Source organism: Hippichthys cyanospilos, chromosome 6, assembly GCF_059441005.1.
Source record: "Hippichthys cyanospilos isolate Australia breed blue-spotted pipefish chromosome 6, RoL_Hcya_1.0, whole genome shotgun sequence".
Lineage (NCBI taxonomy): Eukaryota > Metazoa > Chordata > Actinopteri > Syngnathiformes > Syngnathidae > Hippichthys > Hippichthys cyanospilos.
The window spans coordinates 4,388,241-4,415,433 of NC_142374.1; the positions used below are offsets into that span (position 1 = coordinate 4,388,241).

The following is a 27,193-nucleotide window of genomic DNA, read 5'->3' on the forward strand; positions in this document are numbered from 1 at the left end:
TGTTGATACACGATTTTTCAGTCACATCAGCACACAAACCTCATATCTATCTATCTATCTATCTATCTATCTATCTATCTATCTATCTATCTATCTATCTATCTATCTATCTATCTATCTATCTATCTATCTATATATATATATATATTTTTTTTTTTTTAAACATATATATCATTTTTATCAGCCGATTTTTAGACTTGATTAAAAGTCAAAGGCAGCCTGACTTGTCTCCTTTAGCCCTTGAACATGTGCTTTACCAAGCCGGCATGGATGTCAGCAGGTGGGGGGACAAACAGCAAAGAGCAACCTTACTCTTCCCGATCTCACAACAGCCGTCACTTGAGTGAAGAACATCCCAAGTAAGACGATCGGCAAATCATCTCTGAAGACCATTTCAAACAAATCAGACAGGCCCGAAGATGACTACTCACGGAAGAGTAACGAGGATGTTTGCACATATGACGAACAGGAAGGAGAGGACATCCGAGATTTAAATGGGAGGAGCTATTTGGTGTGTCACTTGGTGATGATGACTTTGAGGGCTTTTAGATGAATTTACATTTGACTGTGTCAAAAAATAAAGCATTGAAACTTCAAATTGTTTTATTTTTGCAACATCAGTTTCAGCATTTGCATTTAGTACACATATATTGCCTTGCAACTGACTCGTTTCCACTTTGCCCCCTCCCCCCACAACCGCAGCAGTATGTTATTTAATATACAATGAAGAAGTGCATCGTAAAAGCACCGTAATTTCATCATTTTAATAATGCTCACATGTGTTTTAATTGGACATCCAATATATGTGTAACCAGGGCTAAAACTTATACAGGGGTTTTTGGAAAATTCACCCAAATTGAAGTAAAAAACTTTTACGCAAGGTCAACATATACACTGAAAGAAATACGGTAACTCAGCACATACTGTACAGCAAATGTATCGTGTATAAATCAAACTTCCAGGTTTTTCTCGTAAAGAATATTTACAAAAATTCTATACAAATATATATATATATATATATATATATATATATATATATATATATATATATATATATATATATATATATATATATATATATATATATATATATATATATATATATATAAACCTTTGAAAGGAGATTCAGGCTTTATTTTTATTCACTATTTTGCAGAAAGTATCATGAACGATATCTTTTTTTTTTTTTTGAATGTGGATCTGTTATCTCCAGAACAGCAACCACAAGACTCAGCTCAACTGTATCTGCATTTGAAATGATCTCCAAACTAATTACTAGTCTCATAATTTTCACCAGAATACTAGTTAGTAATGGCCACAGCCTCTACGTTTTTTCTCGCTGCCAAAGATTTGGTCTTAGGGACAATTGTGTCAATAGCATTTTAACACATTGACCCTGGGGGACATCTGCGCCCATTAGAGTAGCCTTATATGTGTGTGCGTCAAAGCGTTGTCAAGGAAAGGAGCCTTTGGCAAGAGGAAACATCTGTGAAGTAAACAGAAAACAACTGCTTCCAGCAAAGAGGGATTTATGACAGAGAAATAGGACGTTGTGGTGTGAGTGTGAGCTATAAAAGTAAACAGGAACAAACATTTAAATGGATTAAAAGTGGAAACAGAATTGCAGGAAGTGGGAAATGATTCTTCTGGAGCGAAGAAAGTGAACTCCATCTTGCAGCTGCCTCTTAATGACATGAACTCTGTGACCCCCCTCTGGTCTTTTCTTTTACTTATGAGTCTGATGGCAATTTTCAGATCCATTTTCTCCTCTTTATTTCTGTCCTTTTGCTACATTTACCCAACTTTTTATCGGATATTCTTTTTTGCTGAGAGCCCATCAATATCTGTGACACATTGTCACATTGTCTCTCTCAAAGGACAAAACAACACATGAGCGATTGGTATCCACCACACGCAGAGTGGAAGATGTAATATCAATAGTACTTACAGCTCTGAATAGGAAATGCAAGAGAAATCCTGAGTGAAGAAAGACATAAATGTAATTAAATAATGGTAAATGAAATCATTGTACAATAAAGTGGAATTTGTAATGGAAAATGCATTGTTTGGGGATTAAAAAAACCCAAACAAGTATATTGATTGACTGCTTGGTCTCAGTTAGATTGCTTGTTGTGTTTGCCTTGAAAGAGCAAACGAGATTGCATCACACCGACTTGGGAGGGAGGTTCATATCATTAAAGTACAAACACTAACAAAGTTGTTCTACCAAATTAGACAATACAGTAATAATAATAATACAAAAATAATGTCCATACATTGTTTACAAAGAAGTCCACCTTTTCCCACCCAAGTCTAAGTTGACGTGATCTCATTTGCTCTTTCCAGGTGAACACAACAAGCAATCTAACTGGAGACCAAGCAGTTAATCAATGTGCTCGGGTAGATGTCATACAGCCTGGCGACACAGGTTAGCTGAATTCTAATTGGAGAAAAATTCATACATATATTTTTGACTTTTATTGTAATTATGATAATGATGTCAGGATACGTTAGGCCAGCAGTGAAGGCCTTGCTGGCTCTGATGGCCCATCACTGTCAAAACCAAAACAATTTTCTCCACCCATCTGTGTTCTTGTAAGTCAGTGCTTCTCAAATAGTGGGGCGGGCCCCTCTGGGGGGACGCGAGGTGATGCCAGGGGGACCATGGACGATCCCAGGAAAAAGGCTTTGTTTTTGTCATGTGGAATGCAATTGCAATAAAGTAATAATTTTCATCATTTTCTTTTTGTTTCGGGCACTTTGGTGCACTCGCTTCTTTTTTTCCGTTTTAGACTAAGCTGTAACCCGTATAAACGCGATACAAATAATTAACAGTTGTTGAAAGTTGATTTATATTGTGTTTTTCTGTTGTTAATGTTAAAAAGGATACATGTGTAGGTATACCTAAACAATTTTCATCAATAATAATCTCATTTATAGTCAGTGTATCGACTCAAGGGAGGGGGGAGGGGGGAGGGGGGCGCAAAACGTTTTCTCTTTTCAAGAGGGGGCCTGGCAAATTATAGTTGAGAAACACTTGTAAGTCAACATTCATTTGGCTGCGAAATAAGTCATATCCTGTACAAAGTGTAAAAGGATTACATGTATTTATTATTCTCTAACATAAGAAATATGCATTTTTGTCAAGAGTCGCCATCTTGTCTGTTAACGGTCGAAAATGAGGCTGTGTGGTTTATTTTTCATCTCTCTTTGATGCATTGAGTATGAAAAGGAAAGGAAGCAACCTTACAAAAGAAATGTAACAAACATTGCCCTTATTTTACCATGGACAAACTCGCACCTTATGCTGACAAGGATATCTATGGCGAGCTGGGAAGGTGCACAAGGTCCCTTTGGACCTGGCGAAGTAAGCAAAGAGGAAGCAAGGAGGTGGACTGGGGCACCCATATTCCTTGTCATTCAGGTACCGCGTTTTGTCCAATATACAATGTGTAAATGCCTCGAAAAGTAATGTCATCATTTTAATGAAACACACCTTGATGTGTTCTAATTGTACAGCCATGATAGATGTAACCACTAAAGTCAGGGATCGACTTATACTGAGGTTTTTGTGAAATTCATCCGCATTGCAGTAAAACAGGGGGTCGACTTTCCCCCCTGCTGCCTGAGGTCAGCTGGGACAGGCACTAGCAAGCATGTGATCCTTGTGAGGATAAGCGGCTCTAGAAAATGGATGGATCGACTTTTTAAAAATAAGCTTGAAACTGGATGAATTATGCCTCAATGACTCAATAGTGTGTGTTGCAGTAGGTGATGTCAACCCAGCCTACATCAGGTGTTCATTAGGTGTTCCGCAAGGCTACATACTTGGACCTGTACTTTTTTTCATTTCAGATACAGGATTGTCAAACTCATTTTTATCATGGGCCACATTGTAGTTACGGTTTCTGTCAGAGGGCCGGCATGACTGATTTTAAGTGTGTGTGCCACATACTAAGCTAGTTTTGAAATCAGAGGCTGACAAAACTGTTCAAAAGAGAGCTTGGCAATAAGAAAATGCCTGTTTTTTTTCCCCTCAAATGTTTAAGAGTTGAAAACAACTGGCAAGTTTGGTATTTTAGCCAGAAGCCAGTTTTTAGCATGAAGTCTCACGGATCTCATAAAATGATGAGGCGGGCCAGATCTGGCCCCCGGGCCTTAAATTTGACTCCTGTGCAAGAGATGATTTACCAGCAAACCAATGTAAAAATACTCATGTACAAATGTACACCCACAAGTTAGTAATTATATTCTTGCTATTAATGTAGAAGATGATTGCCACATTCCTACAGCTGAATTGACCTAAATAGGAAAGACTTGTCTTAAAAACAAAAAAATACCGTTTATTCATTTTGGTTGATTACAAAAGAGAACACGTGTCAACATTTTCCACTAGTTGTTCACCAAAGACCATTGTGAAAAACACAGAACGAAACAATCAAAATAAATGTGATTCATCTTTATTGTTTGAGTTCACCAAAATCTTTCTGCATGACTACATCCAAAAGCATTCTGTGTCATTGAGACATCAACACCGGAGTGATGCCATGGCATCAGCGCAAAACGACATGGCCAAAAAAGGGAGCAAAAAAAGAAAAACCTCCTTATATCCCAGACATTACTTGTCCACCTTAAATAAATTAATCTCACCACAACCCATGTAAACCACAAACATTTCACCACTCATCACAGTGAACAATTACTCTTCCTAAAATTCCTATATATGGAAAGACACACCTTCCTAACAATTCAATGAAATTATGTAAATAAAAAATGAAGTGGCAATGGTAGAGTAGCTCTTGAACTTGTATTAGGAAACAAACACAGGGTATTAATTGGGCATTGGGCCAACCATCATAAACCCCCAAATGGTTACAGAAACAAATAAATGATCTCTGCCCTATGCCTCACCCAAGACGAAGAGGAACACTTTAACAAAATCCTCTTTTTTAGTTTGGTTTTTAGTGTTGCTTTGACATATTTAAAGATGAACCACAATGCGCCAATCCAAGCAATCACATGATCCTCATCTTAAACTGCAATAATCACACACAGGCCTAAGGTGCAACCGCTCTAATTTTGTCATTATAGTCAGCTTTCAATTGAGAACTATTTTATAAGTATTATATGTGTTTGTATGCTGTGCAGAGATTTACATTTGATAACTTCAACCAGTTAATGTGATTCGTAATTTAACAAAACTGATGTTATGATTGTGTGTTTAACTGTACATAATACAAATTCCGTTAGAAACTGAATGCTATACAATAGCATTTTTTTGCATTGTTTCTGCCATGTTTTTCAAAAGTGCTAATTTCATTTTAAACTATTCAATACTGTAGGTTTATCTCTTTTGTACTAGCGCTCTCTAGTGGACATTCTAAAATTTTGCCTTGTCACCCACCTGCTATACTCGCTTTTGGTGGTCTTTTGGTATTTGATGACAACACGTACATATTGGCTGTTTTAATTCAACTTCACAAAGAAACTATGGCTGTTATCTCCTTTGGTGACCATCTGGCTGATTAGGGGCTGTTTGAAGTACAGAGTACTCAAGTTTCCAGTTTTCTTCAAAGACGATAAGAGTCAACATTTAGACTTTGACATTCTTGTACAAATGATTGTAATATTTTCACTTGTATGGCTATTATATCGTTGTCTGGCCATGAGAAATGCAAAGAGGAGACTTGACTAGCCTGTTCTGCTGTATGCCAGCTAGAACTCAACTCCTTGTGTACCAGCTCATCATTTTTTTTTCTTAATGTAATATATTATGTGGTCTTCCAGGTAATACCGGATGGGATTTTGAAATATATACATCCTTCACAAAGTCAAGGATTTTCATTTAAAAAAAAAAAAATCACAACTGCATCATGAATGCACAGAATGAAACATATCATTCAAACAACTCCCTGTAAAGAATCGCTCCAACAATACTTGCATAAATCTCTTCAATAAATCATCTGCTATATACAGGAGTACATTAAAGTGGTACATGTAAAGCTTGTCCAGGACCAGAAGGTGACTTGAACAGCAGTAAAACTAGTGCAGTGACTAAATATCCAACCAACGGGTCTTTTCTTTCAGACGAAATATTTGCAAAAATTAAATGTCCCTACACAGCAGCCATCATTTAAGTACATGTATTTTTTTCCCTCTTAAAAATGTGTTTTGTTATAATGGTGGCAGGTTTTCACTTCTAAGCTGACTCACAAGGCAAAACATTTTAGAGAGCATCCGTCGTTCCAGTCGTAAAACAACTCTCAGAGTGAGATTTGCATTTGCATCCAGGTTCACTTGGTTGTTAACACACAAAACTTCATAAGCAGATGACAGCGACGTAAGTAATTCACGTTATCATTGTTCAAAGAAATGAAAAAGGATCGATCTTTTAGTACAGAAATGCGGACCACAAAGCTGCCGTTGTTCTGTTTTAAAGATTTTTTTTGCCTTGAAACACAGTGAGTGAATAAAAACTCACATCATTACAATAATTAATGCACAAATGTAAAGACAAAAGCACATACAGTATCTAAAACCAAAAATGAGACAATCAAGACCATTTTTTTCTGTATTTTTCTTTTGATTTCTCTCACTTAAGTTTAAAATACACATTAACCAGTGGCAGAAAGTTCACAAAGACATTTGGACTCCTAGAAAAACAAAAAAGAATCAAACAAAAGAAGGAAAGAAAGAAAGACAGTTTATTCCAGCCCATTTTTTTTTCTGGTTGTACTGTAGACATCAGAGTCAAGCCCAAGACGGTCCAGATGGGCGGGGGTCAGTTTGACAGCACACGAGACAACTGCTCTTGCTCGGTCCACAACGGGACTGCATGATTGTGCTGTGTGGTGCTGGCCAGGTGACAGTTACCATGTGACCAAAGATGGGTCATACTGCGTACGTTGTGAGAGGCACTGCTTCACGCCATTCACGCTCCATCTGCTTGAGTGGTGTGAAGGGATGTTTGCTGTACACTCTTCACCACATGGGAGCCGAGCTATTTCAGTCAGGACCCACGGTGGATCATGTGAGGTCAGGGGCTCAGGGAGCACGCAAATATGGCTGCAGATCTATGACCAAGTGAGGGGATATTTTGGCGCGGGTCGGTTTCAGTGAAGGCTTGGTGATAAAGGCCTCGGGGCTGTAGATCCAGCAAGCGGAGCTGGGCGTATGGATAAAGGGACAAAGTGTGTGAGAGGACGGGAGTCCAGTGGTGAAGAACAAATTCAGACAGGATCCAGGAGAAAAGTCGTCTTTCCACCGTAACAGACACCTGACACCCAAACAGAGACAATGTAAGTCATGTTGCTGTATTTTCAACCAACATAATTCTAAAGTCAGATGAGGATTTTGAATTATTAAATAATTTGGGGTTCACCTACTACATTACTGTTTGCCCAATAGACTACCACTGAAATTTCATGAGAATGTGAATATGATCTTAATTGTTGGTATAACAAGATTTAATCTAAATGCTTAAACAAATAGCAAATGAAGAGTTGTATTTTCTGACCAAAATGCGTTCATTCAACCTAATTGAAGGCAGTTTAGTACATGCACATAGTACATGCTCTGTTGAGTTGAGTCAAACTGTAAATAGTTAGATATTCTAATTTAAATTCTGTATAGTTTAAGGCTTGCAAATTTAATCAGAAAATTAAGTTAATGATGGGCACTTAAAAAAAATGCAAGAACAACAAAATGGCACATTGGGCTCACCAAGGTAAATCTACAGTTAAATGATACATTACTTGCCATAAGGTTTTAGGAAGAAAAATAGCATTTGATGCCTGACGTAAAACTTTATTTTGAACAGAAATACTTTAAACAGAAGTAAGTTCCTTACTAATTAGAAGATGTTCAGACAAAAAAAAAAGGAATACAATATTTGGAATACATGAAGGATTTCCATATCCACCCATCCATCCATCATAAAGTAACTGAAGGCAAGCTAAAGTTAACATCATTTACTGTAACTACTGTGTGTAATTTTATCAGCATGATTGTAGAAATGGTGATTCTACATTTTCCACAATAGATATAACTGCTTGCAATGAAGAAATGCTTTTCCATGAGAATGGATGCTCTGCTTAAAAGGAAACAATGATTGCTTTGAGAAGGTTGATGTCTGGAACTTTACCATGACAAGGACAGCTCTGACCGCAGACAGATATCACTCCACTTGTTATCTACAGAATATCTTGTCACACAGCATGCTTTGCCACACATGTACTAATCATGCACACACATCAAAGGACAAGTACACTGGGTTCTGGCCATGTTTTTTTTCTAGGGCGGCAGCCTTCATATAATTAGAGACTTCTGAATCAAATTAAAAGAGAGAGTTCGGAGAGGCTGCTGTAGAGCGCAGTAAAATTGTACTAGAGCAGTCCTTTTCCATTTTCCTCATGCATGATCTGTAAAAGAACGCCGTTTCTCCTTTTTTTATTCATTGTTTCTTACAAATGTGTAACAGGTGAACCTGACAAACTTGATGTGGCAGCACAGTAGTACCAGTTAAGTGTTGGTTTTCCAGTGATTTCTTTTCACCCCGGACTTTCAAAGCCTGCCAGCATTCACTGGTTTATTGTCAGGTTCGCCTGTCAGACGTTTGTGAGAAATTATACAAAAAAGAAGGAGAAAAGAATTTTTTTTTCTTTCTCATGCATGAGGAGAACGAAAAAGGACTGCACAAGTACAATTGTATTTGTTCAAGAGGTCCCTAGGTACAAAAGTCATTGCTGCCCTGAAGGATGGGGGGAGACATTTGGCAACAATCTAAACAATTGGTTTTCGATGGTAAGGAATGCAGTTTGGAGTCCATGTCGTTATCTCATTCCTCAGGAACAGAATGCGCGACGGGTTGGGTCGCGAAACCCTCGTAGGGCCACGGGCCTGTCTCTTTCTTGCAGCTAATTGGGACGCATCAAATCTTATTCTTCACAACCAACAGTAACAGAAAACATTCATCCGAATCGACTAACATACTGATCACATACCAAACATACTAACTGATTGCTCTTTTCACTCAGTGTCCAAGATATGCGTTCAACGGGACAAGAGAGGGCAAAGTGGGAGCACTCGTCAGCAAATACTTCAAGGATCCAGTGACCCTTTCATCAACCGACCAAGGTAAACCCCAAAATACAAGAACCAAGCCAGGAGCTCACACCTGCTCAACAACCATATTACAGTGCACCTGATCCCTTCGGTCAATCCCAAAAGTGGGGAACCCATGGAAAGGAGTAACTTTATGGGGAAGTACCTGGTTGGCTCCACTGTTGGTGGTCACCATTGCGCTTGCATTTCAGGCCCTGGTGACCTACTTCCGGGCGAGCAAAAAAAAAAAAAAAAAAAAGGAGCAGTATTTTTACCTGCCTTAAGGGCTCTGTGAGCCATGCTTTTTCTGGCCCCTCACCTAGGACCTTTTGTGTTTAATGCACTTGACCTTGGGTGTGCCTGCCAGGGGCATAAAGTTCCAGACAGCTGAGCTCCTAAGATCATTAGAGCACACAAATCTCTCCACCATGATACGGTGGCAGCTCAAGAATGGGGACATCTTTCCTAAGACATGGATTATTCCATGTATTTGTAAAACAAACAAATGATTATCAGATGATATACAGTACTACAATGTAAATCAATTAGTCTAAATAATGATCTAACTTCAACTCAGAAATGTCTAACTACCTAATATAATGGGCAATGAGTCAAGTTTGATTGTGTATCATATAATCTTTTATTGAAGTTAGTGTAATGGCATTATGGCAGCAATTTGTCTCAGTCAGAGGACCTCTCATGCACCCTAGTTAAGACTGATCGTGATCAGACATTACAAAAAGACTAATAAGACATTAATACAACTACATTATTACCCAGACAAATTCTCAAATATGAACAGATGGTTTCATCAAAGGAATCAACAAACACAAGATGTCACAGAGCATTTATATAAATAACACTGAACCACTGCTACACACACAGTGTGTCACTCAAGATGCATGGTCGCGATGATGTGAACATACTCACAGAGCTACTGATTGTTCCCATTTGGGAATGGTCGTGGGGCTGGGGGGGCTTCAGCAGATGGTTTCGAGGTGTCGTGAGTTCTGCTGGGAAAAGGTAGAAGAAAGCTTCATTCACAAGTCTCAAAATGCATCAGGTATCAGAACACATAATCAAGAAAAATGTGTGTCTAACAGGTGGGTCGTTCCACTGCCGCGGAAGATCTTCGGGCTCAGGAGGGTAGGACATCCAGGACGGGCTACGATATGAAGATGGAGGCGACATGACAAAGTAGTCTGAGTAGCCAGGGTGGTTAGCTGATATAGCATACACTGCTGTTATCGGGTTTCCTGTGACATAGAAACGTAAAGTGTTATTGTTAAAGACATTCATTGTCAGCCCTCAGATTTTTTTTTTCTGTCATTATGAAGTACAGGTACTACATTTTAAAAACCCATTCAACAATTAAATCTTTTCTAGTAACTTTGACAAAGGCAAATTATATATTTACTGTATACAAAACAATTCGTAACACAATCCATGATTTCATTTTTGAGCTCCAAGAACATGTATACACTTATCTTACCTGAGTAGGTGCTGATGGACTGATCAACAGTAACAGCAGGGAAGGTAGTCCTAGATAGTGGCAGGTAGGGGGGGCCATTGTGCTGTTGGTCCTGGAGATCTGAGGCCTCAGACACTCGAGGCTTCAGGCTAACATCGGGAGTAGAACTGAAAATTGTTAAATTAACAAACTGTTAATTTGATTATTGCCGTGAGATATCAGTTGGAGTTAGTTTGGTTGAATAGGTAGAATTGTAAATTAAATGTTTTTTTTTTCTTTTTCCAATAACTAATTTTCAGCAGGGAAACTCAGTCTCCTAGTCCATCCATCCATCCATCCATCCATCCATCCATCCATCCATCCAATCTCATGAAATAAACAATTTGGAATACTGTATGTCAGGCATGTCCAAACCCGGTCATGGAGGGCCACCTATCCTGCATGTTTTTGATGTTTCGGTCATCCAATGCAGCTGATTCAAATGATCAGGTTTGTTGTCGAGCTTCCGCTGAGCTTGCTGATGACGGATCATTTGAATCAGGTGTGGTAGGAGAACAGAAATCTCCAAAACATGCCGGATAGGCGGCCCTCGAGGATTGCGTTTGTACTGTACATGCCTGCAGTTTGTGAAAATAAGCTAACGTTAACGTCATTTACTACTTGTACTATGTGTAACTTTATGAAGCAGCAGTACTTGTTAAGTGTTGGTTTTCTAGCGATTTTTTTTCATCGCAGACTTTCAAATCCTGCCAGCAGGTTTATGGAGTGGTTAAAATTTAGAGTATGAACTGCATGGCAATAGGAAGACAAATCTAATGTTGAGCAAAGCGGTGGGGGATAAGACAGTTAGAGAGGTCGCTGAAATGTAACTGGAATTTCACCTGCAGGCTAAAAAAAAAAACGTAAAAACGGCCCTTGGACAGCCAATAAAGCAGAAAACATGAAACAATCACTCTGTTATGTTTGTTGATGACAAAAGTAATATCCCTCTTTTTCCACCAGATGGCAATCTGAGATTTATAAGCAGCTCAGTGCGAAGCAAGAACGCTCACCAAATAGAAATGAACAAGCTGCTTCCTCTAATGATGCACACGTATGATGGAGAGGTGACTGAGATACTGCTCCTTTTTATTCTGCACCTTCTTCCCACTGTTCTTCTTGTATGCACACTTCTTCAAGTCTCACAGATTGCGATGGCTAGATTACACTCAAAGCCGCATTTGGATTCATTTTGAAGTCTTGCAAGTGTTCTCATTTATCCGTCTATTTTCTTTATTGCGTGTCATGGTAAAAGTCATGGGGTACTAGAGCCAAACCAAGGTGCGGTACACCCTGAACTCTAGGTTACTTACATAAAATAAAAAATTAAAATTTGGTAAGGGGCAATGGACAGACATTGACCATGAACTTATAACATTAAGAGAGGGGAGGGAGTTGACGTGTTTCTGGGTTCAAAGGGAGGATATACTTGAAAAAGGGAGTAGATGGCTGCTTGCAGGGTAGATAGTAGTTTTGTCTGGAGACTATATGAAACAAAACTCCCCTTCTTCTTGCCGTCTCATTATTGACAGCATTTCCATAAGATACGTATAGCACTATTTTGGCCAATATTCTTATCTGTGTGTATTTGCATTCAGCCATAGCAATATGGCCAAATTTCATTTTAAAGTAAACAATCAATTGAATATCATTTATAAATATACACTGCATGTGTATGTGTGTAAATACTGTATTTTTCAGACTATAGGCCACGACTTTTTCATCATGATTTGAACCCTGCGGCTTATACTGCAGTACGACTTATCTGCTGGGTTTTCCCGTCGGTCAGGCGAATGTGTGTTCAAGGAGTCAGTTCATAAAACAACTATGAAATAGAACTGCGCTCAAGAAAAGCTTTAAAATGTATTATTAAAAATATTTTTTTTTAAATGTCTAAATTGAAAATGATCTTGTATAAGACTGTGTGAGGTGTAAATTTAATATCCGGTATACAGTATAAATTATTTTATTTATAAATTTATGATTGTATAGAGAGTATTTATTTGCAGTGTGTGCAATTTTCACTAAAATGACCTGTCAATCAAACAACGGGAGACAGAATGTTATCAAAGTATTGATTTTGAGTTTTAACGCCTAAGTATTCTGTTGGTTAAATCCATCCATCCATTTTCTATAAATACAATGTTGGGAATAAATATGTTGGTATGTTCAGTCAGTTACAGAGATGACTTTGCAGTTGATAGACAATTTTAAAAAATATAGAGAGAAAAGTTTAATTTTACCACCATATGTCTGCGGCTTGTCGTCCAGTGCAGCTCATCGTTGGCAATAGATGTTTTTGTTTGCTCAATTTTTGCTGCTGCGGCTTATATATATCGAATATTTGTGGAAAGACATTAATTCACTACTCTTCGCCCTCCTTGAGTAATAATCATGCATGAAGTGTAGTTTATTTGTTGCTAAGGAAGCTAGAATTACTGGCTCGGAGGAACAACTTTAGCGCTGTGCTTAACCCCGATAGCTACCCACAGTTCATGTGGCACAAATTAGCTTAGCGCATAGCATCCCTCAGTTGTTCCAGAGCCACAGGGAAGCAGGGAGGGTAAATGGATAAATGTTCAATGTAACCCAACCCCTCCCCCTTTTTAAGCACCTGATTAAAAATACTGCTGGCAGCCCTATGCTCAGATATGCTTGAAACACGGGCAGAAATATATACTATGTAGTGTGTATACCGTACAGCCCTAATTTGCCTGCTAACTAATACCGTCTCAGTGAAGGTCCAGGCGGAGCTCCTGGTCTTGAGGGGACAAGCGGCGGAGGAGACCCAATGCCCATATCAGGGAGTTGTGTGAACCGGAAACCCTGCAAACACAAAAGCATCATTATTTTAATGACTTTCAATACATATTTTGTAAGTTATGCTTTTACATAAAAATATATACTATATAGGACTTTATTGATGTAGGATCTGAACATCTTTGTAAAGGACACAAAGACAAGATATACTAAAAAATGTTATGTGGTGCAAATAGACTTATTAGTAGTGGTGTTGAATTCAGAATTGGTTCAGTGTTGGTTCAGTGGAAATAGTTGTGTGCCTCTCTATGCGCGATGTGATTGCCTGGTGAGGGAGGGAATCTGCCTTGTCCCCAATAGTCATCCGAGGCAGGCTTCAAATATCCACCACTCTGAGCGGTATTGAAAATTGATTGATTATTAATTAAAGAGACTCTATTTCTCACCGGTTTGGGCAGGCTACACTGGTGCAAATCTTCATAGCCCAGGCTTCTCTGCCTGCTACCACGAGGGTGGTTCATAGTCCCAGGGGCACTAGTCACTCCGTCGCTGTAATGACTGGTGTGAGACGGATTGTAGGCGCTGTGGATGTGATGGTGGTGATGGTGGTGCCTACTCAAAAAGAGAGAAATATAATATCAATTCTCTCCTGGGTTTCCACTTGCTCTCCAGCATACTGAATGTGAATTTTAAATTTCAAATACTTTGCTTTCTGCATATATTTACACAAAAAGTTCAAATACAGCCTGAGGCCTGATATTATGTCTTACTGCAAAAGTACTGAAAACTTGTGGACGTGCCACATGATTTGCATCGTTATGTAAAACAACTTTACTTGGTAGGAGGAGAAGGTGGGTCATGGTCAGGGGGTGCCAGGCTGAAGGCGTTGCCAAGCAACATATGCATTTGCGTGCGGACGTCGTCAATGGATGGCTGAGAGCTCAGTGTGGAGGAGTCAGAGCCGTGGTGAGCTTTCACCCCCAGGCTACCATTTCCTGTGCCAGTACATCCACCTCCATAGCCAAGAGAGCTCATGAGATGGTCAACATTAGTTTCCTCAAATGGCTCGGGCTCACCCTGCAAACAGCAATGAGGCTGGAGGGATCAGTATTCATGACAAAGAAGACACGGTTGATTAATGTTCTCTGTTAATTACGTCAGTCTCTAAAAAAACATCAGCCTATTCAATTACAAAACTTTGATTCGTTTTTCCTGTTAAAATGTGTAAATCAAATCACACCGACCAGAAAAAGTAGGGTATGTGTATAAGGTCACAAAACATCTTCAGGCTAGTTTGCAGGAATGACACATTTTATATTCTATCTAAGCTCTTGGTTCCTTGGAGCTTTTGCCAGCTTCTCATGTTACAAAAGGGTTTTAATTGCTGGTCATTACAAACTGCTACACAAGGAAACATTGAGGAGTGACGATGCGGGTTGACAGTTTTATATAAATTTTGCAATATCAGTTGCTGTGATCATTGATTTGTCACCTGTTTCATAATGGCCATGTAATCGTAAACGTTTGACGTGTTATTTTTTTGAAAGACAATGTTCTGTATCTACTGCTGTGACTGGTTTCTTCATTGATGAATCAGTTGCCCTGCAATCCCGATGGTCTTTTCATTTGCGTCTAAACTGTCATTGAGAGTCACTTTGTGGTGTGTATTGTATTTGTTAGAGGTTGCTTGTGTTACCAAACTGATAGCTACAGTACCTTAGCTATTATGCTATAATGCTAACATCACGCTAACTGTGGGTTAACTACTTGAAAAAGTTTCAAAACTTGACTTAAGTCAATTATAGCTCCCTTTTAATAACACCGATAGTGTGTTAATACAGCCAAACGTGTCTCGAGCTCCCTGACAAAATTTGACGACACCACATTGAATGTTGAACAATGCTGACTGTTAGAAAGCCCACATTGTTTATATGTTTGTACTTTCGTTCGATGTGCTGTTTGCGTGCGATGTTGTACATTCCCATGCTGTGAGCATTCCGTGAACGCACCACTAGTTTAACGTGAATGACCCACCGTAGTTTTCTTTTTCTTCCTCGTCCGCGACACCGTTCAGTCCGTGACGTAGTTTGATAAAGTTGCTTATAACGCACATTCCAGCACGTTTGTGATTGTGTGTATGTGACGAAAGGTGAGTTTATTTCCTTGTAACGTTCAATTTGGACATTAGTTGTGTGTTATAGAGCAGGTGTATGCTTGTGTGTGACGTCCATTACTGCGCTTAAATCGTTGTGTTCGGCTAGCATGCTAACTATGCTAATAGCGTTTCGTTCTATGAGGAAGCATTTATTTGTGTGTGGCTAGAGCTGAATACAGTGAGATTAGAAGTTAATAATGTTATGCTGCTTGTTGAGTAGTGGATTGAATGGTGTATGTACTGTATGTATGTATGTTAACATTTGTTCTTTGTCTGTATTATTGCAGACCACAGTTAATAAATGTGCTAAATGGAGCAACGATACATGTTCTTTAACTGGAGCATACACATCCATATTTGCCACTCGAAAGGGAACTAGCTGGAGACATCATAGTCAAACCTGAACCCCACGATTTATGATCCTCTCCGTTTTACTGACTGTTTTTGAAATGATGGAATTTAAAGTTGAATGTTGATGTAATTTGAAAGGCTAAATTTGCTAAATTTAGAATGAAGCTAAGATGTGTGCCATCTTTGTAGGTTAAGCAAGCACAAACTCTATAATATTTAGCTGAAATTGAGAGAAAAATGGAAGTAACAAAGAAAATGTAAATGATTTTTATTTTACTTTTATTAATATTCAAAGTTTGTGACGAAAGGACAAAAAAATAAAAAGTAATGCAAAAATGTGATTTAAAAAAATCCTTGCTGATAATTGTCAAAAAGTACAAAGTAATGCAAAAATGTGATTAAAAAAAATCCTGGCTGATATTGACCAAAAAAAATTTTGTTTAGATATTTGTTTTCTTTATAATAAAATCACATGTATTTGTTTAGGCTAGTAAAATAAGTGTGTTTTTACTTTCAGTACAATATGTGACCAACTAAAACCACTGGGAGCCCTAAACTGGCAAACACAACTGTGGCCAACATGGGATGCATAAAATTTGTCCAGCTAAAACCCACATACCCACAACCCCATATCGGCAAACACAATTGGGGGAAACATGGTAAAGACATCAAATGTCATCTTTAGAACCCACTTAAGACCCAGTCAGAAACCCATATAAACCCATATGGGCTGACACATGTGGCGACCTGGTGGAACCCAGGAGCACGAACCCATCGCGTGACGTACATGGGTCACATATAGTTCACCCAGTTAGAATCCAGTTAAGGCCCATTTAGAAACAAGTTCAAGTATATATTGAGCAAATACAAAGTGGAACACATTTGGTCTTTGCATAAAATTGCCCAGTCAAAACCCACCTAACAGCCAATCAGATACTCATGTAAGCCCATGTGGGCTGAGACATCGGGCAAAAAAGCTGAAAATTCAGGACTCTATAACCATTAATCTAATACCATTACTGACATTATAAATATTAAAACTCTTGGCTAATATAAGGTAATTCATTCTCCTCCTTCCTCAAACAGTTTGGCATATCTAGTTCTAAAATGTCCTATCTGTCAGCCATCTGAATCCATGAATGGGCTGCAATCATATGCAGTCATTGACATTCAGCAAGGTTGCTCTGTTGCCACAGCCAAGAAGCAGCAAAAAAAAATAGTTCAGTCACTTTTGCTATCACCGTTGTTTTTATGTGCCCTTATCATCCTTTCTCCAGCTTCTGCCACCTTATCTTTCAGTTATTTCTTTGCTCCCATCTTACTCTTTATTTATTCATTTGGAACCCCACCCCCATCTTCCTTTTCTCAAGGTTTGTTCAAAGTTAATCTAGTAATATCTGGTGTATGCTCAGAGAATCACTGAGTCAGAGAGAGTTTAAAAGAAGGAGCGGAAGGATTAAAATCATAAATACTCTGCTGTGAGAAGATTATCATTCAGAGCAAAATAGCAGTGTTTTACATTGGTGCCACCACCAGGGTTTTTTCATCATATCTCATAATGTATGAGTGTGAGTCACTGACTGTAAGAATTGCACCGCTATCATGGAAGTTTGTAATAAAACCAAGATTTTAAAATAGTGAAGTTTTAAGGTCAAATTCAAATGAGTCACTGCCATCAATCCATCCATCTTCTACCGCTGCCTTCCGGTGTCGGGTCGCGGGGGCAGCAGATTGAGTAAGGAAGCCCAGACTTCCCTCTCCCCGGCCACTTCATCCAGCTCTTCTGGAAGGATCTCCAGGCGCTCCCAGACCAACCGAGAGACATAGTCCCTCCAGCGTGTCCTGGGTCGTCCCCGGGGCCTCCTTCCAGCGGGACATGCCCAAAACACCTCACCGGGGAGGCGTCCGGAGGCATCCTAACCAGATGCCTGAACCACCTCAGCTGACACTGACATATTTATATAATTAGGCTATTAAAGAAAAAAACATGACCCTATAAAACGTATTTCTTATAAAGAGTATTGACCTGGCTTCAAGAAACAATGATTCATGATCGCTCTGCATACTCACATCGTAGCCATTGTTGCGGATACCTCTTCTGGCTCTCTCTCTAAGAACCAAAAGATCCATTTCTGTTTCCACAGGGCTGGGGCTGCTCAGGGATTGCCTGCTCCAAAAGGTGGGCTCCCTTGGGTGGGAATACCTGATAGACACAAGGGGGTGGAGGAAAAACAAAAGGTGATCTGCAATGACAAAGTGGTACTTGAATTATACAGCGCATTTCCTCTTTACAAGTGCTTTACGCTAGACTACTCATGAACCTACTGATGACGCAGTATCAGGAGCAACTCTGGCTTCAGCATCTTGTTCAAGGATAATTCGACATGGTCACCAAGGTAAGGGATCGAACCCGCAAACTTACACCTTGGGTGACAAGCACGCTATCGCTGAGTTATCCCGCACCAAATTGATTTGCAATGCCACAATAGTATTCAAATAGTTTCTTTTGTTGGCTATAGTAAATATGACTAAATTTTTAACCAAAAATCATAATACCGTATTTCTCCGTGTACAAGTCGAGGATTTTCTTTCCTCATTTTCAACCCCCATATTGGAGGGAGGGGGGTCAACTTATACCACATAACTCAAAACCAGACCAATTTTCCTTGAATAATATGAATTCAAAAGCGAAATAAGTAACATTATGTCATTACAGGGCTTAAAATGACTACATACTTACATATATATATATATATATATATATATATATATATATATATATACAGTATATATATATATATATATATATATATATATATATATATATATATATATATATATATAGAGAGAGAGAGAGAGAGCGAGAGAGAGAGAGAGAGCGAGAGAGAGAGAGATATATAGATATATATATATATATATATAGATATATATATATATATATATATATATATATATATAGAACCAGTGACATATAAGACATATAAGACCAGTGACATATAAGACAACTCTCACCAAAAAGCTGTCATTTCCACAAACTATTACAAAATTATCATGACTTAATTAGGAGGAGTTTATACTTGTAGTATTACTATATACATATATATATATATATATATATATATATATATACATATATATATATATATATATATATATATATATACATATATATATATATATATATACATATATATATATATATATATATATATATATATATATATATATATATATATATATACACACACTTCTAATTTGATATACTATGCATCCTTATTAGCACTTTCAAATGCATTTTCGTCATGACGAGACTGCGTGGATCATTTTTGTGGACTCTGACTGATTATGAAAAGGAAAAGACGGCTTGACTTGTCTGTTCAAGACAAAAATGCGAGAGCACTGGCATGGCACGCGTGTATGTATGTCAGTAGGTTGGGGGAGAAACACAGCAAAGCGCAACTCATCCATGCCCTGATCTCACCACAATCGTCACTTAGGTAAAGAAGGTTTCAGCAAAGCTTTTCTGGAGACCTGCATTTCAAACAAATTGGACAGGTCTGCAGATGACTACCCGTGGAAGAATAACGAGGGTGTTTGCGCAAATGACAAGCAGGAAGGAGAGGACGTCCAGAATTTAAATGGGAGGAGCTATTTGCCATGTCAGTCATGACAGCCATGCTAACTTTAAGAGCTTTTCAACAAATTCATACTTATCGTTTATTGTTGCAACATTAGTTTCAGTATTTCCGTCTATGCACGCGCACAGTTATGATATGTGTAAGCACTAAAGTCAGGGATAGACTTATACACGTGCTTTTGTAAAATTCAAGCAAATTGAATTAAAAAAGGGGGGTCAACTTATACAAAAGGTCGACTTGTACACAGAGAAATAGGGTAGATTTCTTGAGTTCCTGTGATATGGTTATTGACCTGTTAACATTGCCAAGAATGTTTGCTGATTGATTTTTTTCTGGATTATCTAAAATGTTGTATATACTACTTACATTTACTACACAGAAAATGATCAAAACTCTGATTCCCTCATTATATATGATGTCTATCATTGGCACCTCTTGTTATAGCTGACTTTGAGAGCGAGGCGAGTAGACTGCAATCTGCAACTAATGTGGAGTAATTGAGCAGTCACTGTATTACACACAAACTTTAGGTTGTATGTCAAATAGGAGTTTGTTTTTTGGTTTGTTTAAAAACAAATGAAACGTGCAAAATGAAATCCACGCCAGTTCATGCGCCACAGCTGGGCTACTACTTGCTGACATATGATTGCAATTTGAAGATCTTGTGTTGTTGTTTTTTTTTTTTTTTTCCAAGATAATAGCTTGTGAATCACATGATAGAAAGTGGGTCACGAGCGCATTAACTATAACTTTATCTGCTGGCTTTGTTGTGTTGTCGAACACCATTTATGGCTGAGAACACAGAGTTGACCTGATGCCAGATTTACACTTTGAGAAAAAAACAATTTCACTCTGCAAAACTATAATTTTTATTCTATAATCGTTATTGTTCATATTTATTTAATATGCACCAATCAGAGCAGCGCTCCAATTTTGTTCTATACCAGCTATACAATGTTAATAAATATTCTATTCTGTATTCTTCATGTTGTATTTTTCAAGAGACTGTTTAGGAACATTTTTCATTTCAAGGCTTTGAAATTGACATTCAAAGTCATTTTTTACATTTCTACTTGTGTGGTGACAGCTAATTGATCTATATTTATTCTTGATAATCGAATAATCCTTAAGCTAAATTTGAATTTGAAACGGTTCAATTCCGTTCAATGTTATTGGCCCTTCAGGAAAGCAGAGTAAGTCTTGAATCAAAATACATTTGCTTTTATTTTGAAAAACTACAAATCAACATTTTTGTCTATTTTCCAACATATTACAGACAATTACTGAATAATATTGTCTGTCCATTATCTGCATTGTCATTTTGAAATAATTTTCTAGCGTATTTTTAATACAATATATTTTAATAGAAATTGAAATATGCTTTTTGTATCTATTATTCAACCAAACAATTGAAATTAAAAGTTATTTTAAACCCTAACATTAACATTACTCCTATATACAGTCATGAATGATCATTTTACTTATTTTATTCCACTTTATTTTCAGCAGTGAGGCGTATGGGTTCAAATTTGAACCTTTTTTGTTCTAACCAGAAATACAATGCAAATGATAGCATTCACAATATTATATTCTCAACCTTTCTTCAGTGTCAGTCGTCTTCACCTTTTATGACATCCTGCAAAGGAGGCCCTCTTTTCCTCTGCAGTCATTGGCTCCTTGACTCCGTTGTCATGCCGACTATGCCGACTATGACCGTAACCGTGGCTGCCACTCTCCGAAAGGGAGAACTCTCCATAACCCTTCCTGCGGGCTTTCTGGCGCAGTTTGTTCCTGTAGTGTTCAATGTCGGACTTCTGCTTCAACCCGCCATGATTGGCCTGCAGGGGATACAGTATGTTTGGCTGTCAATAACCCAGAAATGACACATGATGCCATTAATGTTTTGTCAGGACTTTGAACTCACGTGTCATCTAAGCATGTCCACGTTTTAGTGCACTTGTGTGCGTGGAATTATTGAACCTTATACAAAAATGTGCTAGGAATTCACAGATCATTCATCCATAAAATGTTCGATGGGGTTTAGGTCAGTGTGGCTGTGAATAAGTGTGTAGACTCACCTCGCCATTCTGGATCACAGAGTCTTGGCTGTGGGAGGAGGATGATGGGTAGGAATAAGTTGGCTGAGCTGTCATAGGTTTGATGGTGATGAGCCGTAGAGAGCCTGTATGATCATCGTATGGGTCTGTGGAAGATGAAAGATGAAGGTTAGCTGTCCCTCAAGGCAAATCTGATCTTACGTACAGAAAGACGGAAAACGTTGCCATATTTTTCATGCAGCAATCTGTCTGTGTTTAATAATACTTATACAGCGTAGCATGAAAATTAATACTGTATGTCTGAAGTCGATTATATGCTTGCACGTTCGGTTAAGTGTCAAATGATTCATACCGTGGTCGAACTCAAGAGTCAATTACTAGAATAAAGACATTGTTCCCCTTTTTAGCTAGGGTGGACAAAGTTGTTTCAGCTTCATTTTCCATTTTTTTTCATTTCCAATTTATTGAACAACTTTCTGAGGAAGCAATCATTTCTTTATGGAAAGTATTATCATGCAGATTATATATAAATTTAGAAGCTAACAAAATGCATAATTCTGAGCATTGATCTTAACCGCATTTAGAAGATTTCATTTGTTTGTGAGAAAATACAGTATATGAATACATTTATATTGTATATATAACTTGTAAATGGTGTCAGTACAACTGTGCTTCATTGACTTGTGCTGAAAATAATTATATGATGACTGAAATCACTGGAGCTTAAATTTAGCAAGGTGGCATGTATTACAATATTAAACACACATCTACATTGTGAATTTGCCAAATATGTATTGTTGAAAATTGCTTCCGTTTCCTTCACTGATTTAGAAGTGCAATGATTATTTGATGCATCAGCAACTCAATCGACAATCAAATTATTTGATCAATATTTTAAAACATAAAATACTCAAATTCCTCCTAATTTTAGCCTCTCGCCAGTAAATATTCAGATTTCTTGATTCCATGAAATCAAATGTGTTGAATCAAAATAAGGCATTTAAAAATGGTTATGTTAAACAATGATCACTACTTTGGTGAATTTTTAGACATGTTGTTGACCAAACTAGTAAATCATAGAAAAAATGTTAGAGTGTGTTCTACACCGTCCATTTGGGGGAAAAAACAGTTTTCGAATGGATAGAAATTAAATCAATAAAAAAAATCAGACGAGTCAATTAATTAAAGCAATCAACCCTGAAGAGGATAAGTTGCTGGGAAATAGATGAATCAATGTGATGAGGTGCCAAGCCATGGTCAGTCTACTCCAAATCGCCCTACTGTATATGACAATTGTATTGCATTGTATTGTATTGTCCCGTTGTAAAGTCCTTTCAGGTTATGAGCTTCTCAGCATATACTGTATACAATATGCAAATGTTATTGTAGGCAACAGCAGATGGATGTCGTTGTGGTATACTCGATCTCTGATGACTAAATGCCTGACATCATAGGGCAGATGGCTTCATTGTAGGACTAAAACAGTCTGCCATTAACTCAACCTCAAACCCACACAACCACAACTCATCTCGAATGCAGTACTACATGTTTTTGTGGATCCTCTTAAGTTACTTCAGTCTAACTGCTGAGGATAGGAATGGGAGGAATGGGAGCAATAGATTTTGTGAATCAGGTTGAAAAACATCCTACACAACTTGAAGATATTGTGTATTTCCAGTGGACTATAGTTTACAAACCAAACACATTCAAACCCTGCAGTAGAGTAACAGTTGTCATTTACAGTTTAGAATTGTAGGACACTTATAGATGGCTAAATGTGTCAACCTCCAATTATAAATCAACTTTTTTTTCTTTCCCGACTCAAGCTGGTCATTTTTTTTTTTTTATATTTTGATGTAGCAGGAAGAGCACATTTGTTCTGTCTAGACAAGGGAACTATTTACCTACATCTGCAAAGGAGATGGGTGACAAAGTCCAGTCTTCAATGCAGCCTGTTTTCTTTTTCCCTATGCAACACACCTGATTCAAATAATCTTCCATCCATCCATTCTATAGGGTCGCAGACGCCTATCTCAGCTGGCTCCGGGGCAGAAGGAGGGGGACATCTTGAACAGGTTGCCAGCCAATCACAGGACACCCATAGACCAACAACAATCATTTGCGTGCCCAATCACACCATTTTTTAGGTCCAATTCACCTGCCAAGCATGTTTTTGGAATGTGGGAGGAAGCTGGAGTGCCCGGAGAGAACCAAGGCGGGTTCGGGGAGAAAATGCAAACTCCACAGAGGAAGGCCAGAGCCGGGCGGATTTGAACCAGCTCCTTTGAACTGTGAGGCAGATGTGCTATTCACTGTGCCACGGAGCCACCTTCAAATAATCAACACTGTTATTTTATTAGGCCTCTGCAAATGGGGTGAGGTGATCATTTCAATCAGGCGTGTTGGTTCAAATTAACATGAAGAACAGGCTGTAGAGGCGCTCTTAAGCACCGGATTTGGGTACCCCGGTTAAGGGTATTTAACTTAACCTACATAATGACTGAACATGGGCATAATTCCAAGCTTGCTTGTTGCCAAATATAAAAATACACTCCCATCTAAGGTTTAACTTTTGTGATACTTAGGACAGACTAAGAGATTAAAATAAAAAAAAAAAAACATGGATGTATCTGTCCAGGCTCAACCAGTATCTAGTTTTTTTTTTAGTTTGTTTGCTTTTTTTTTATCATTACTTCTGACCTTCCAAGTCTCTCTGAGCAACACTACTCTTTTCTGTATTCATTCATTTGCGTGTATAAACAACATAATCCACAGTGACCAGCAAAGAGCTGAAGCAAAAGAGAGAATGGGTAACAGTGACTAAGAAAGATTTGAAAAGAGATGAAGTCAATCGGAGTAACGTTTGTGCAAAAAGATCAGAATTTTGATTGATAGGCAATGGAGTTCCCCAGTAATCTGTTGGTGTACTGTCCAGTCCTGTTAAGTACAATACCAAATGTTAAATGTTAAATGTTACACCAAGTCGTTATGCTTACTGAGATTGATTTTGATTTCTGTCGGTTAATTTAATACATGAGCTTTGAGGGTTGATTAAAAAAGTATTTTTTATTTCAGCATTAAGGCACGGACTAGAAATTATGGTTAATGCGTCGCTTAGAAGCGGTGTCATCCAGTGGCATCACTCCAAGGCGACAACCTGTGCCAGCACGGATGTGTAAAGACTGTAACACGCTGCCCGCCTTCACTGCAGATCACAATGTCATCTGCAATGCATCATGGCCCATGGAGATTCCAGTTTCACCACATCTGCCAGCCTAACCTTCACTTTTGCAAAAAAAAATAATAATGGGGCTTCCAAAATAGACGTGATGTTTTTTGTTTGTTTGTTTGTTTGTTTTTTGCCATTGCAGACCATATTTTTAGTCCATAAACTTTTTTCTAGTTCTACGAAGACAGTGATTTTCTCTGTACTTCTCCATCAACACCCTAAAAAAACGTATCCTTCTAATGCCTCCCTTACAAATCATTGTCACTTCCTGCTCCACCACAACCGCCTCTTCGCTTTTTCGGTCTTTCTTATTTACCTCAAAGTAATCTTTACATCTATCTAGCAAACTAGTGGCACCAGCAAACACACTTTCAACTAAATCCTTAATCAGCCTAATCTGCTGCACAACGCTTTATATTTGTCCAACCTGTAAAGATCTTTTGAACTTGATCATCTTTACATCCCAGCATGACTATCATTCCGTGTAAACACTGTTTTTTTTTTTGTTTTTTGTTTTTTTCTGTGGAGTGCGATGTTATGTGGGTAAACAACCCAATGAGCGCCCCTAGCTAAAACATGCAGGATAACAATATATTAGGGTTGAGAAGCCCTGGCCAAAATTTTAAAAGATAAGTCACAAACAACAAATAACTAAAAAACAAGCCACCAGCCAAGTCTATATTACTGGTGAGTAAAAAAGATCATTGACAACATGCCTTACAATGATTTACAAATGCTAATGAATGCTTCCCTACTGTTTGTGAAAAGTAACACTATTTGCAAGGATGTTTGCAATGTTTCAAAAACCCTGGCGAAACCCAACATTAGCTAGCCTTGCATGCACTCACGGCCTGAATACTATTTAGTCATGGCTCTTCATCTTATTTGTTTCATTTTCGCCAAGTTTTGCCGTTTACGAGATAAGCTATAATGCCCAAGCTGTATTAAGGCTGAATGTAGGCTCCCTTGCAAAAAAAAAAAAAAAAAGGTTCCTGCTCTACGATGCAATCTAGCCCACGCTCAGCCCCTTTGCAACCATCATGGTGCTGTAGTGTCTCATTCTGGGCACTGAGTGTCACCCACATACATTTAAAAAACATCTCATGAAGAAGAAGTCATGGCGTCATATCAAATGCTTTGGGGCAATGTGCTAACAGCTGAGTTGTGAATAAAGTAAATTTCAAACAAAATACAAGACTGATTGAAATAGAACAGAGACAATGTGAAGGTTTGGTCATGGCTCAGATGGAGAACCTCGCCCACTGGAAACCTCTAGGGTGATTTTACCTGCAATGAGCAGCAGTATGACGAAGCTAAGTGCTAATGCTAAAGTACATTTTATTTTTGATGTCAGTGGAACGATGAGCAAGCTATTTGGCTTAAGCATGGCAACTGGTCCCTTTGGCTTGTAAGTTGCAGTGCTCATTTTCGCATTGTTTGTATAAATATATATATTTTTTGCGTATTGTTACTTTTTTTTGTTGATTAGGGGGACGCCCGGAAGAGAGTTATCGTGCACTAACCTGAGTTCCGGCTGACAGCAGTTTGGGATGATGCGCTTGTTAAACGTTTTTTCTTTTTTTTTCGATTTTTCTTCTTTTTTAGTAGTTGCAGTGCTGGTCTTCGTGTTGCTTGCAAAAGTAAGACTACCTGCATTTTGTAACATTTGTTGTTCGGTACGAGGAAGCCTGCGGATGAGGACTGAATTGTTATCGAGCACAAGGTGAGATGTGACCGGTCAGCGCCTTGGGACGACGTACTTCTTGCTGGCCGGATCAAACCTCCACGCGGCCCACAGGCCGTATGTTTGACACCCCTGATCTACAGCGTGGTGAAACAATATAAACCTTGTCCCTACACAGTACTGTACTAACTACTTTTTCGCCACCTGGTCTGCCTGGCATACCATATATTATCTTCTAATCATGAGGTCAACCAACTTCCTCACTGTTCCTGTAATAATTCCAACATTCAAAGTCCCGCCCTTTAATATTTTCTAGACAGACGGAGGGACGGACAGAGGTATTATTATAGATGGTATAATAAGTTTTGATGTGTCAGAAAAAAACTTCCATAATAGAGGGGAATAAGTGTAAAATTCAAAATCATTGTCTTTGAAGAGAACTAATGCAGAGTATTTTTAAAACATGTACACAGTACAAATTACACACATGGTATGTTAGGGGTTTTGGCCAAGTTGAAAAATGTTAATTGTACGAATGAGATGTATAAATGCATGGATGAAAATTGGTGAGATGACCGGTCCAAAAAAACGTGGTGGCGCCCAAATTGTTTTTCTTTCAAGAGTGCAGCCATTTCATTATGACTTCAATGTATAACAGGACATTTCTTATAATCAAAACCATGGGTTTATAAACAAAATGTGGGATT

General features: G+C 38.3%; 1 protein-coding gene across 3 annotated transcripts in view; it reads right to left on the minus strand.

The window, feature by feature from the left end:
• Positions 1 to 4,444: 4,444 nt before the first annotated feature.
• The window catches only part of kiaa1549la (KIAA1549-like a), a 98,845-nt gene continuing 76,096 nt past the window's right edge, over positions 4,445 to 27,193 (minus strand). For 2 of the 3 annotated variants that reach the window (XM_088416481.1, XM_088416479.1), the window contains 10 exons: positions 21,595 to 21,719; positions 21,140 to 21,354; positions 17,949 to 18,081; positions 14,208 to 14,449; positions 13,819 to 13,984; positions 13,341 to 13,438; positions 10,595 to 10,740; positions 10,204 to 10,358; positions 10,033 to 10,115; positions 4,445 to 7,276 (listed from right to left, as the gene is read on the minus strand). In XM_088416481.1, the coding sequence (XP_088272607.1) occupies positions 10,083 to 10,115; positions 10,204 to 10,358; positions 10,595 to 10,740; positions 13,341 to 13,438; positions 13,819 to 13,984; positions 14,208 to 14,449; positions 17,949 to 18,081; positions 21,140 to 21,354; positions 21,595 to 21,719 (1,313 nt within the window). In that variant the 3' untranslated portion in view covers positions 4,445 to 7,276; positions 10,033 to 10,082. The remainder of the gene's footprint in view (positions 7,277 to 10,032; positions 10,116 to 10,203; positions 10,359 to 10,594; positions 10,741 to 13,340; positions 13,439 to 13,818; positions 13,985 to 14,207; positions 14,450 to 17,948; positions 18,082 to 21,139; positions 21,355 to 21,594; positions 21,720 to 27,193) is intronic. The other variant, XM_088416480.1, reaches the window with a different exon arrangement.